The sequence below is a fragment of the Magallana gigas genome, chromosome 5, assembly GCF_963853765.1.
Source record: "Magallana gigas chromosome 5, xbMagGiga1.1, whole genome shotgun sequence".
NCBI classification, from domain to species: Eukaryota; Metazoa; Mollusca; class Bivalvia; order Ostreida; family Ostreidae; genus Magallana; species Magallana gigas.
The window spans coordinates 8,609,771-8,621,931 of NC_088857.1; the positions used below are offsets into that span (position 1 = coordinate 8,609,771).

Genomic DNA, 12,161 nt, shown 5'->3' on the forward strand with positions numbered 1-12,161 from the left:
GAAAGCTGTCAAAAGTTGTCACATTATTCTGACATTCTAATAGACACTCCGATGTAGCACAGCATATACCATAAAAACGAGATATTTTCAGAAATTAATAATCTTAAAACAAGTGAATATAAAGAAACGCAAGTCGAACTCGATGAGTGTTAAACGCTGTTTTTGATGGAATGGTACAATAGAATATGCACAAAAAAGTATCGTCTTTTTCTTTCTCACCTTCATTTATTTAAAAACGACTTTAACCCGATCGTAGATTAGAGCCATTTTTAAAATTTATCAAATAAATATCTGTTGATCAAAAGTAAACTTTTTATACTGCATCTGTAAGGCATCGTTATAAAGCTACACAGAAGTTTGAAATTCGCCAAAAAATAACGAAAAAAGTCTGGAAAACAAAGTGGGGACAGAAGGACAGACAGATAACGATAAAAACAATAGACCCAACGGTGTTATGGGTAAGGGACTAATACATATGGTAACAGTGTTTCAATTTTACAACATAATGCAATAGCCAGTCATAGGTTCGTGCGAACACCATCACACACACCTCCACAAACACACACATGCACATTATGTACGGTACGATCTTTGGTTTGCCGCCTATTTACTTTGATTTCCTTATGAAGGAACCTGATAAAAAAGTAATTTCGATTTTTATCACCGAAAACGTTGATATTGCATATGTATTGCATCTTACTGCACCTCTCAAATTAATTGGTTAAAAAAATAACAAAAAAACCCAAAATGCAAATGAAATTTAATAATATAGTAAATGCAAACAAGCTACAAGAAAAAGCCTATTACATACAACGTGATTGGTCACTGTTGTAAACATTATTGAGCACGGTAAGGGATTTAAAAAGGTGGCCAACACACGAGCAGATTTTAATAAATAAATACATCAAAACATCTTACTTAACTAATGGAAAAAACAAATTAAAACAATTCCTCAAACCAAACAATATGCATGTATATAAAACAGAATGAATTACAACTTAAATGTTTGCATAGCTTCATGATAAAAAAAAAATAAAGACAAACAAAAGCATTACAAAACATATGGAACGATTTTTTGTTACATGTAGTCTTAATTATGTTGCTTTAAAAGCCTATTTATATACTTTACCAATTTAACCAAAATTACATCATTGGCGTCTTGTACAAAACTGATCTGATATATACTACGTAAAAGTAACGTTTTGTTCCACAAAAATCTTTTCTTAATGAATGTCAAAATGTGAATCAGTTTTATATAAACGGGTTTTATTAGATTTGAAACTTTCAACGTTATTTTTTTGAATAACCAACGTGTCATTAAAAATTCACTTACCTACGTCATAAACAAGGGACGTAAGCCACAGAAGTCGATATTTATACTTACATGTAATAACACGATCGTTTTACAGCCTGAGATAAAAAAATTCACTATGATCAATCAAACCAGCTTAATTTCAAATTTAGAATTATATTAAGAGGATACTAACTTTTACGTAGGTTCATGTCCCCGCTATACCTGATTTACAAAGCTAAATCATTCTGATTTATCTTTACAATAAAGTGAGTAAAGTAGTACAAAATGATCTTCTGATGCAGATTGATGTTGTGTCTGACATATTCTTAATAATCAATCATAGTCTGCTAATTAGATGTACCTGATATTAGTATAAATGTTACAAGAGGACATTTCGTCTCCAGTTGTCTGTGTATTTGACTGACTATTCATTCCGTGAAGCATCAAAGATGGAAGTCACTAGCTTTGTCGCCGGCAAAGTATGTGTCCTTTTGGCAAATCTTCTCTGGAGAAGCATTAAAGGTGATATCCACTGTCTCTTCGTTTTCTTTTTTAATGTCCATAAATTCGTATGCTGGGTGTGCAAATTCTGCAATTGAATTGAAAAGTAATAATACAGCAAACTAGATCGTTTCATTTAATATGTGAAAAAGTACACTCTCAGAAATTAAAATGAGCATTTGACATCTACACATTTTTTATCTGGTCAGGAACAATCTATGGACATTTTCTTTTAAAACGATACGTTTTACCAGTATCAAGTTGGAAAATATGAAGGTTTGCTACGCGATTGCGGCTCAACAGAAAAAAACTTTTCATGTAAGCAAAACGTGTGTCTTTTTTTCTATAGCGCTATTAACATGATTGCCGATGTATAAGTTGATATTTGTGTTTTATAAAGTTGTACGTGATAAATAAAACAAAAATTATAAGGAATATTTATTTGATAAACAGTAATGCAAATATTGCTTATTGTAAAGGAACTGTGGGTCTAATTTAAAAGTGTTTGTATGCTGCTACTTCACCTTTTTCCTGAACTTCGTCGCATACTCTCAGTATACCAAAACATCTAAGGATCCCAAACATGAGTCCAGAAAGCACAGCCGTCCACACAGTTATTGCAACCAATCCTAACAACTGATAGCCAAGTATCTAAATCATGGAAGCATATATCAGAATTATATATTTTGAGTCTTATTTCAAAAGAGAAGTTAGGATTACTATGAAGGATAGTGATTTTAATCCTCGCTCATTATTTGCATAATTTATGTTTTTAAAAAAAATGTCAAACGTTTAATCACTATATATATGATTGTACGTGGTCTCAGATTAAGCATGATCTGAATATTGTGGTGTGTTAAGCAATCAAACCAAATAGAATTACTTACAGATGCTGCAGATTCGGTCTGCCATGCATAAAGTATCCCTTTGGTCTTGTGAAAGATTGCTACAGCAATCAAACCCCAGCTTCCTCCGACAAAGTGGACTAAAAAACAAAAATTATGTATATTTTCAAACAAACGTTGAACAAAATTTAACTATTTTGTACCAATTTAAATCGCTTATCAGATACCTGCCACAACATCCAGAGGATCATCTATACGGAGTCTAACCAAGAGGACAGAGAAGGTTCTGTATACAATGGCGGCAATAAGTCCAACTACGGCTGCGGCATACGGTTCAAAATGATCACTTCCGGCGGAAATGGCAACCTATACAATATGTTTATATCAATTTAAATAATCTAATGAATTAAAAATCTTTTAAGAATCTTAAGCAAGTGCAACTGAATAAAAATGGTATTTAGAAAAAATCAAAACCATCACTGAATGTAAAAAAAATAATGTATGTTCGTTTTAGAATGCAATTCTTAGTTATGCCTTGTGTATCTAACTGACAGTAGATAAAAGATTAAAACTATTGTGTAGGAAGAACGACATTTGAATTTGCCAGAAGGGAGTACGTTATAACTTGTCACATGTTTCTTTCTCTTGATGCGTATATCCTTTTAAGAATATTAGACAACACAGATGTTAGTTTGATACTGCAAGAGCAATCAGATATTAATTTGTAAAATAAATGTGTTTCAAAAAGCTTTTTGAGTTTCAAACATCAATGTTTTGTTTAAAATCAATTTTAATAAGTTTTAGTATATTTGGTCTTTTAACTAACGAAATATTTTGGAAAATGTCTGTTGTTCCTTGTTCCTGTTGGTCCCAAGAATGTAAAAGTTTTGTAATATTTGTGATAAGGTAGGCTTTTCTTTTATCTGGAGTTGAAATTTATCATCCGTAATGCGACATTTTTTGCTATTTTAATTATTAACTTTCAAAATTTTTCAATATATTGTCCCGTGAAATAACGAATAATTTAATAATCAGTACCATAATCTAAATTTGATTCAACACAAGCTTTAAAAGAATAATTGTTACTATTGCCAAAAAAATTTCATTATATGTCTCTTATGTAAAACATCATTTTTTTTTACAATGACTGGTAAATGTACATGCACATGTATGTCTTGCAATCGGACAACTTACCATTCCAGCCAAACCTCCATTGATGGCAACAAAAAGACTCCATTTTTTCCCAAAATACCTATTGATAAAGAGTGAAGTGATAGCAGCAATAAAGCAGGATGCGGAAGGATTGACCTTGGAAAGAGCTATTGGATCATATGAAGATTCAAAGACAAAGAGTTCCCGACATCCCCAGATGAAGGCTAAGAACCCAATCAGCAGAATAAATCCTCCTACAGCAGCTACCTGTTTATTGAAATGAGACATTATTACATAAGGTTATTTGTAAAAGAAATTAAGGTAAATATTTAACTGTAAAAAAAACTAAAACAAGAGATCTACAGACCACATTTTTTTTCTTTAATTTCAATGCATAATTTTGTTAGAAATTGCGTTACCATTCTTGCCTCCATACTGTCCACACACCATACACTCAACAAAACTTTTAAGTGTTCACCCAGTATAATGTATTTTATATATAAAAAAGCACATGTCGAGGTCAAATCAAACAGCAAATTTAAAGTGAATACGATCTGTTGTGGAAATAATGCTGACACCAATTTTCCAACGGCTCTGGCTGTGTTTGCAGTGATCACTTTGGTCATGTTAATTGGTTTTCTTTTAAAACAATAACCAAAGACTTAAATCAATCACAAAATATTAAATATATTATATCATATTAAGCATGCACAGAACAATATCAACTTCATGTTTTAACGTTTTGTCACGGGTAAATGATTTCGATCGCTGTTGTTTTTTATCTGTGCTATTGAAGAGAAGACATATCAGTTCTGAAATGTTGAAAATTTAACATCATTTTATTTTGTCATTTCAAAATTATTCTATATATATTATGGTGAACACTTAGAAGTATTGTTGAATGTATACTCTTTAGAAATGTTTTATCTAATTTACATTTCTTTACTTTTGAATTTCAACTGCAAACCCTGTGAGATACGGTTTATGAATCAAATATTAATGTTACTTTTTGCTGTTGTAAAACTTCAAGTTATATACTATTTTCGTTGTACTCTATGTCAACACTTAAATTCTTTTCTTACATCGTTGCCTTTATTTTCACAAAACATGGCCTTCATTTTCTATAAATTATTTGTTTTGTTAAATTGTTTCCCCATTCGATAGTGATGGACCCTACGGGTCAAGAAAACATTGCTAGAAACATCAATACATGAGCTCGACAACCTTCAGTTTTTTTAAACAGATAGACAAAATATTTGGGTTATTTGGTGAGGGTGAACTATATAAAGTTGATTTTGAACAATGATTATTTTTTCTTCTTAAAATAACAATGATTAGTAGTGAAAATTAGACAAATTTCGTTGGTTTAAACATCATGCATTTATAAATTCTGATATATTGGTTTTATTATAGATCAAAAGTACAACGAGGCCTTACTCGTGCTGAGTAGCATCTTTCTGTGAAGTCTTTTTTAAGGCTGGAATCAAATCGACCAGTTCTAGGACCAAGCATCGCGGCTCCAACAAGCGCTGCGATTCCTGACACAACGTGAATCGTACCGCTACCAGCATTATCCTGTAGAAGTAAACAAAGGACACATTATTATGTTTTATGACATGACAGAAGCTGTAATCAGTTACTTGTGTGTGAGCATATACTTGTGTGGTATTTTTATTTACTGTTTACAATAAATTCGAATTAGGATATGTCAGCAATGTGACCATGGGGCATACCATTTTCCGTAAAACAGAGATGAGTCTATTTTTGTAAACAAACGAATTTATTCATAATGTTATGGTTTTTGTCGATTGCTTCTGTATTTTTTTTCATATGATCATCATATACAGTATACCTATTTATTGGCTATGAGGCCGATAGCAAGTTATTGACCCCCGAGACAGCACTTATTTTTCGAGACGAAACCGAAGGAAAAAGTTGCTGTTGAGGGGGACCAAAAACATGCTATCGTCCGAAAAGTCGGTAAATAGGTATTATAAAATCCCAAAGAAAACTTGTACTGTCTGTGATGCAAATTGTCTTGATGGTAAACTTTGTTAACCTTCCAACTCGGAATTCAACAAAGGTATTTCGAGTATAAAAACTCGGAAGGTGAACCCTAAAATATATTCACAGGGTATAAGAAATGCTATTATTTCATGCAATGAAACCAAACTGTGATGATTGTGATGGGTGATGATCATCGTCATCATTATGATGATCATGATAATGATGATGATAAAATCGGTATGAAATTTTACCATGCACGGTCAAACAACCTGACAAGCTGTTTGTGGATGATAGTGTTTTTTCTCGCATTATACAAGGTGCAAAATCGGTTTTCCGTTCTGAGGCAGCAATGTAAGAGGTTTTTTTGTCCGGCACACTTTTTATTGTTTAATTACCTGATAAACGATGGGTTCGATGTTCAACCATCCCCTACCATATATAGTCCAATGCCTTGCCACCGGGTGAATAAAACCTGAAAATAATTACATATGTTTGAAAAATTCCTAATTTAAGTCGTTCTGGCTTTGTTAATATAAAACGTCGTCTGGCGTAGCTTTATCATTGGATACATAAAACAGCAGTATCTGTAAAAATTTTACACAAAACATTCACAAGTTGTAAAAAAGTACGTTTAAAGATAAAAGAAAAGAAACTAAAATAATGGTTTCATACCTGATATAAACACAGTGGTTATAAAATATGCGATTAACTTGCAACGCTCTGCAATAGCACCAGTCACTATTGACGTGGTAATGGATGCAAAAGCGGACTGGGTGAGAATGAAAACGTATGCAATCAACTCGTAAAGAACGACAAATGTTGTGCCAATAAACTTGTCTGCGACACCACCATCGCTTAAGGCGAGTACGACACCAAACAGGCAATAAACAACTCCGGAGAGAACTAAAAAAGGAAATAAAAAACATTTCATTTCATTGAAAAATAAGATTTAATTGTCTAAAGTACGTTCTACCTTCTTCAATTTTAAAATCTTGAAACATAAAAGTTTTCAGGTATAGATCAAAGTAAAGGTTGTTTTTTTTACGTACTGAGGCAGATACGTTTGATAATTGGTTGAATGCAAGAAAGTAATGGGTACCTCCATTATGAAAGCTTTTAACCTTATAGGCCTTAACGGTCACCTGAACGAGTTATAATTACATGTAAATATAACCCTTGCAATATAAAAACAAGCATGAGCAACAGGAGGGCGAGATAAATGGTAAAAAGTACTGACTTCTCAACAATTGTTTTCTTATATACAAAAGTTTATAAACAGAGAAAAAAGGTTAAAGGAAACCAGTTCAAGCACTCTCTTTAAAAGAGAAGAATTCATATCTCCAAATATGGTAAGGTCGCAGACTGTAAGAGTTTGACGGGCACCCCCCCCCCCAACCCCCTCACGAAAAAAAATGTGGAACATTTTGTTAAATGATTGTTAAGATAGCCCCAAGTGACTGTTTTATTCAATTCCAGATTGTTCGTAATGCCTAAATTAAAATATATTGGTTGAAGTGTTTGCAATGTCAAGTTGCTTAACACTTACAGAATATAAAGTGTTATGGAAATATGGAAAACTGCGCTTGCTGATACGCCAATGCTTGTAAAAAGTTGTTCTGAACTCTACTAAGATATTTTTCACACGGATTTAAGATTAGAGAAAACAAATATGTGTACATTCTTTTTTACACTTAATTCTTAATAATCACCCCTCACTTTCAAACCATATAAACAAGGATCAGCTTATCAAATGTTTGACACTGCCTTTTTTATCTAGCCATGTACTTAATGTCCTTATGCTTGACGTCTAGCATTAGGAAGTGTATTTTTAGAGAAATAAAATGCAGTTTTTCATAATATGATCAAAACAATATTAACATGAGAACCACTGACGCTGCAAGACCGTCAATTTCACTATTTTGGTAGGTGCTCATTCGCATCATCATAACAACAGTGAATCGAAAACTAAATGAAAAGATTTTGAATTAATTTAATAGAATTTAAAACGAGTGTACTACTGTAACCAGCACCACTTAACCTGGGGCAGGCAATTTTACTATTTTGTTGAGCACAACTTATGAAAGTTGATTAAGTTTAACTTAATGTATGTTAATGGTTTAGAATAAGACAACGAAACAAAGCAAAGATAACATCAATTTTAAAGCAGACTCACGTAGATTGACGACGTGCCTGATGATTATTCTTTTCGTGTCTTTAATCCGGACAGCACCAACTTCACGTATGACAAATCCAAATTGTAATACTAAAGAATACAAAACATCATCTGTTTCATATTTGGATATTTTATTGGAAATGGACATTGATGGTAACCTAACAACAAATATTTTTGATAACCGTGATGACTTCATTTTTTCTATAATTAACTTTACAATGTGAACTTTATGAAGCAATGTACCTTCATCACCCTCATATGGAGTTTTTGTCTGTCATCAAACTCGATACGCAAGGGCATGGTTGTCATATTAACAGTTTCTTAGGCAAGGCAAGCTACTGACTAACAAGTTGATAAAACAGGACTATCAAAAGTCTCGAGTGAAGTAATCTTTTTGTAAGTTCTAAGGTCGATACAACGACCTTGTCAGCAAATACTATCTTCCAGTAGATCGCATGCTGACTGACGTTTTTTTTTCTCAAACAAATTGTTACACCATAATTAATCAAAGTACTGAAAGCCGGGCTCTTTTTGGTGTCTTTATGCATATTGTGTAGTAAAGACTGAATCTCTCTCTCTCTCTCTCTCTCTCTCTCTCTCTCTCCCTCTCTCTCATGCTTTTAATGTCGGCAAAGCGTCAGAGAGCGACTAAATTTTGTACGCGGCTATAAGCAAAAATATGTCTGTCTAGTAGAAAAAAGTTCAACAGTTGCTGCCTTGAATTTTGTAAGAAGCGTTATATATTCAATCCCCATTTCTTCAACGCGCAGCAAAGTAGTTCATGGAAATTCATGCGCATTATATGTGTCCAATATGCATAGTATTGTTTTTAAAACACGTTATTTATAAGAAAACTAAAAAAGATAGACAATTCTCTCGAAATTAAATAAAAGAAACAAAATGCCAACACTTTTGACAAAACGTGGCTCTTTATGTAACTATTTGGTATAGCGGAAGCTTTTACTTTGACGCTGTTTGGTTTTTTGTTTACTTTTGACGTTTTGCTATTTATAGTAACATTGGCGATTTGCCTGCCTACAGTCAGGACTCTGCTGTCAGCAGGGCCCGGCTAAAAACCTAATTGCCGACGGACTTTTCCGTTTTTTCCCCAATTAAGACAAAGAGCACACGGCGGATGTGACCTGTCAGCAGAGGATGTTCACTCCTCTATGGCACCTAATCCTACCGCTAGTTTTTTTTTAGATCAGTGCTTTTTCTGCTCCTGTTTTGTATTTTCCTTTGGACTTTTCAATTTAAACAATAACAATTACTTAAAAAGATAGGAGGTAAATGTAGCATTGAGAAAAAGGCGTGAAAGATGTATATATTTAACACATTCTTTGACCAAAACCAACTTTCGACAAAGTTAAAGAACTAAAATTTTTCATGAAAGGTGCAGTTAGGCAAATGGTTTTCTATGAGCAGAGGATAAGAAAGACAAAATAGCAAGGTCAAGGTTTCACTTTACCTCCTAGACCAAAAAATAAAATTAAAAAAGAAAACAAAAATTCAAATCAGAATTATACTCGAGTACTATATGATAACCATGGATTGATATGAAGAATATTAAGATTAGACTGAATTTGTAACAATCATAAAACGGTTATTTCTGTTCTTCAGAAGCATGCAATTTCAGTGTGAACATCTATTCAAACATTGAAAGCTCATGAGTCAACAAATTGACCAAATGCCTAATGATGTGTTTGACAAATGCAATTTCAATTCAAAACATAATACATTAATTGAATAATAGAAAAAATCAAGTATGAGTGAAATGGTGTAACTCACTGGGATGTTTACAAAGAAGAAAATAAAAAACGTTTTTGTTGGGATTCAAGTCTTACCACAAAAGATCACCACTTGTTAAAAATGCTAAATGCAAATTTAAGTATACAAATATAAAATAGGTATGACTTAAATTCAATCCTTAATCTATTTACTCAGAGAGACCTGGTGAAATTCTTTTTCTAAGATAATTAATTTGTATGAAAAACGATATGAAACTGTAAAAGCCATAACTTGGAGTACTTAACTTTAATTTTTAATTCTTATTTTTTTCTTTACTAAGTTATGTAATTGCACTTCACCCGCCTTATCTACAAATGTTCTGTATCCTATTATTTTATTGTTAATCTCCCAAATTCACCAGGCATAGAGTTAATTTCCCCACCCCAAAATTCACCAGATCATCCTCCTGTCCCAATGAACCACGCTAAACGCGGTCCTCAAACCCCTTGCTCTAGTTTAATTCATGCCTAAAAGACTAATGAATTTTCATGATTCAATAATGATCACTAAACACATGACCTATACAGTTTAAAGTGAAAATAATGTCAAAAACTTACAAATAACGCCAGCTATGAACACCCATGTACTAGAATAATCACCCCTAGATGTCATGTTTCAATTAATAATGGATCACAATCCAGCAATTTCTTTCGATAGACCTCAAACAAGATTATGCGTCGTTTGTCAGATATCTTCCTGGTTGTACGTTTTAAAGTAAGGTTGAACAATAGTCTATCGGCAATGAAGCGGTTAAAACGTCTTTTAAAAATTTTGAATTACATTTACCAAGTATTTTGTTACCGTGTTTCAAAACCGTTTTCTTTTATGAGTAATAGTCGAAATCCAGTAACTTTACTGCAGGTCACCAATGAAAGATACGACGCATCCACGAGACAGATGTGCTAAAAATACAATGTTAAATAACCATTGAAAAGAAACTAATGTAATATAATAGCTACACAAATTTATCACTGTTATCGTTGAAAGAAAAGCACAGAAAAAAGGAAACTTTGATATGACATCAGTATGAATTGACTGCAAAAAGGAAGTTTCAATTGAACTGCATCATAGAATCATAGGGCTGCACAAAGCAGGGCATCTACGGCAAACAAGGCAAGACCAGGAGTGTAACTGACGCCGATGGAGATAAATAAGAAACGTGCTCAGATAGATCCCCTTAGTCAACAAAAAAAACAGCACTGCACTAGACCCTAGAGGCTAAAGGAAATGGCAACATGGAGAAGAACGACGGAAAGTGAGATGAAAGCCATGAAGAGGTTCTGATGATCATTAACTAGGATGGCCTTGGATATGCATATGTAAAGGAAATTTGTTTCTGTTCTACTTTGTACTGGATATAATGAAGAATGAAAAAAAAGCTAAGAAAAGTGTTAGGTTTTCTGGACAACCTGCCATGTTTATTGTCACATTAAAATTCATCATTGTATATATTTAGTTTCGTATTTTAACTTAACCACATATCCCGTGGTGAGCCCCTTAGTGTTTTAGTCATACGTATTTGTAAATACCCATATTGAACCTCAGTTCACCGGGCCTTAAACCCGCCAGTCCGTGCAGTATCAGTTTGGACGCGGCAGTCCAGAGGGAAGGACGTTCTTATACTTCTCTCGTGCATACCATCCAGTCACTATGTATTTTTGTTAATTGAAATAGCTGTGTGCTAACTCTGAAGTGAACCTGGTACTGGCTTTTTCTGAGGTCCCTTGTTCCATCTTTTGTGTAAACCACTTTCATCGATGGTGGCCGAGTATTGGTGACGTCTTGTGTAGACCAAGTGGCCAGTAGAGAACATTGTCTATTGGAGGACCTCACCAGTCCATTCTTGTCAAGACCAAGTGGCAATAGACAACAGTGGAGGACCTTACCAGTTCCCATACTAGGACAATTACTTTCAATGTGTATCAATTCAAACTATATTAAATATGTAAAAACAATGTAGAAATATTGTCTTATTCTTTGTTTTACAGTAAATATAAATTGTAATTAATTCCGCTCGAAAATCTGTGACAAATTGGTGTCAGAAGTGGGATCCATTCCCCAAAATCTTTGTATTATAAAAAAAAAAATTGTAAAGTTTTTCTGAAAAAAATACTACGCAGTGTTCAATTTGCTTTTACCGTTTTGTTTTGTTCCATGTTATTTATGTTCATTGTTCTTTATGTTGTTTCAGTTTGTGTGTACCATTGTCCTTTTGTGTGTGTTCTGTGTTGTACAAAATCAGCCGTGTACTGGTTGTTTGGGACCTTGGAAAAATGCTAACCAGAGTTGGACCTGTCTCAGTAAGTCGGAACCTTCTGGTAACTACAGAGTAGTAAGCTATTTTGTGTTTCGTGAAACTGGATGTATTTGTTTTCGCGATGTATTGTGTATCATAGCTACT

At 33.4% G+C, this 12,161-nt stretch overlaps 1 protein-coding gene across 2 annotated transcripts; it reads right to left on the reverse strand.

Annotated features, from left to right (window-relative positions):
• Positions 1 to 750: 750 nt before the first annotated feature.
• LOC105331866 (putative ammonium transporter 1) lies at positions 751 to 10,487 on the reverse strand. 2 transcript variants are annotated; one of them, XM_034482427.2, is made up of 10 exons: positions 10,318 to 10,486; positions 7,973 to 8,062; positions 6,472 to 6,702; positions 6,195 to 6,271; positions 5,230 to 5,367; positions 3,835 to 4,059; positions 2,868 to 3,006; positions 2,683 to 2,780; positions 2,320 to 2,446; positions 751 to 1,883 (listed from the first exon to the last, which is right to left on the reverse strand). In XM_034482427.2, exons 1-10 carry the CDS (start codon positions 10,370 to 10,372, stop codon positions 1,738 to 1,740), a joined length of 1,326 nt encoding a protein of 441 aa, XP_034338318.2. In that variant the 5' UTR covers positions 10,373 to 10,486; the 3' UTR covers positions 751 to 1,737. The 2 variants fall into 2 exon arrangements, with proteins under 2 accessions (XP_034338318.2, XP_034338324.2); XM_034482433.2 differs by lacking the exon at positions 6,472 to 6,702 and having other exon boundaries at positions 10,318 to 10,487.
• Positions 10,488 to 12,161: the final 1,674 nt, after the last annotated feature.

What these genes read in the sequence shown, in the direction of transcription:
- LOC105331866 (XM_034482427.2), bottom strand. Translation starts at nt 10,372, where the DNA reads ATGACATCTAGGGGTGATTATTCTAGTACATGGGTGTTCATAGCTGGC. An exon ending in AACCACTGTGTTTATATCAG is followed by an intron (nt 6,272 to 6,471) that starts GTATGAAACCAT and finishes AATTATTTTCAG; the next exon opens with GTTTTATTCACCCGGTGGCA. An exon ending in AAAGATGCTACTCAGCACGA is followed by an intron (nt 4,060 to 5,229) that starts GTAAGGCCTCGT and finishes TTCAATAAACAG; the next exon opens with GTAGCTGCTGTAGGAGGATT.